This window comes from Austrofundulus limnaeus, unplaced genomic scaffold, assembly GCF_001266775.1.
Source record: "Austrofundulus limnaeus strain Quisiro unplaced genomic scaffold, Austrofundulus_limnaeus-1.0 Scaffold5985, whole genome shotgun sequence".
In the NCBI taxonomy this organism is placed as follows: domain Eukaryota; kingdom Metazoa; phylum Chordata; class Actinopteri; order Cyprinodontiformes; family Rivulidae; genus Austrofundulus; species Austrofundulus limnaeus.
Genome location: NW_013958387.1, coordinates 1 through 568, shown reverse-complemented (window position 1 = coordinate 568; position 568 = coordinate 1). Strand labels below are relative to the sequence as shown.

Here is a 568-nt window from a genome sequence, read left to right as displayed (position 1 = left end):
ATATTAAAATAATCGGGTTACCAGAAAAAATCGAGGGTGGATCTCCAAGAGAGTTTCTGATGAAGTTCATTCCGGAGCTGCTTGGTGCGGATCATTTTCACACACAGCTGGAGGTGGACCGGGCGCATCGGCTGGGAACCAGGCTGCCTGGTGACAACGCGCGGCCGCGAGCAATGATAGCACGAATTCACTACTTCCATGTGAAGGAGACGATTCTACGACTGGCCCGTCAGCAGTTCCCCCTCCGTCACAAGAATAAGTCGATCTACATCTTCCCTGATTACCCAGCGAAGGTGATTAGGCAGCGGCAGGCTTTCGACAGTGTGGAGAAGCGGCTGCAGGATGCTGGAGCGAGGTGCGGCGTCCTGTATCCAGCACGTTTACGTGTCACCATCGGCTCTACGGACAAGACGTTCTCCTCTCCGCGGGATGCAGAGGTCTTTGCAGAAACTTTACAGAGCCACTGAGCACCTGGAAGTTAGAGAAACTGTTGTTGTATGTGCTTTTTGCTTAGGGTCACTGGGGACCGGAATTAGTTTTATAACAGTTTGATTTTTGTACCATAATC

General features: G+C 51.2%; 1 protein-coding gene across 1 annotated transcript; it reads left to right on the top strand.

Annotated features, from left to right (window-relative positions):
* Positions 1-11: 11 nt before the first annotated feature.
* LOC106512356 (uncharacterized) lies at positions 12-552 on the top strand (the record flags this gene model as incomplete). Its single annotated transcript, XM_014000991.1, is given in 1 exon segment — positions 12-552. A coding segment is annotated over 1 exon segment (456 nt), but the record flags the coding sequence as incomplete, so codon positions are not given.
* Positions 553-568: the final 16 nt, after the last annotated feature.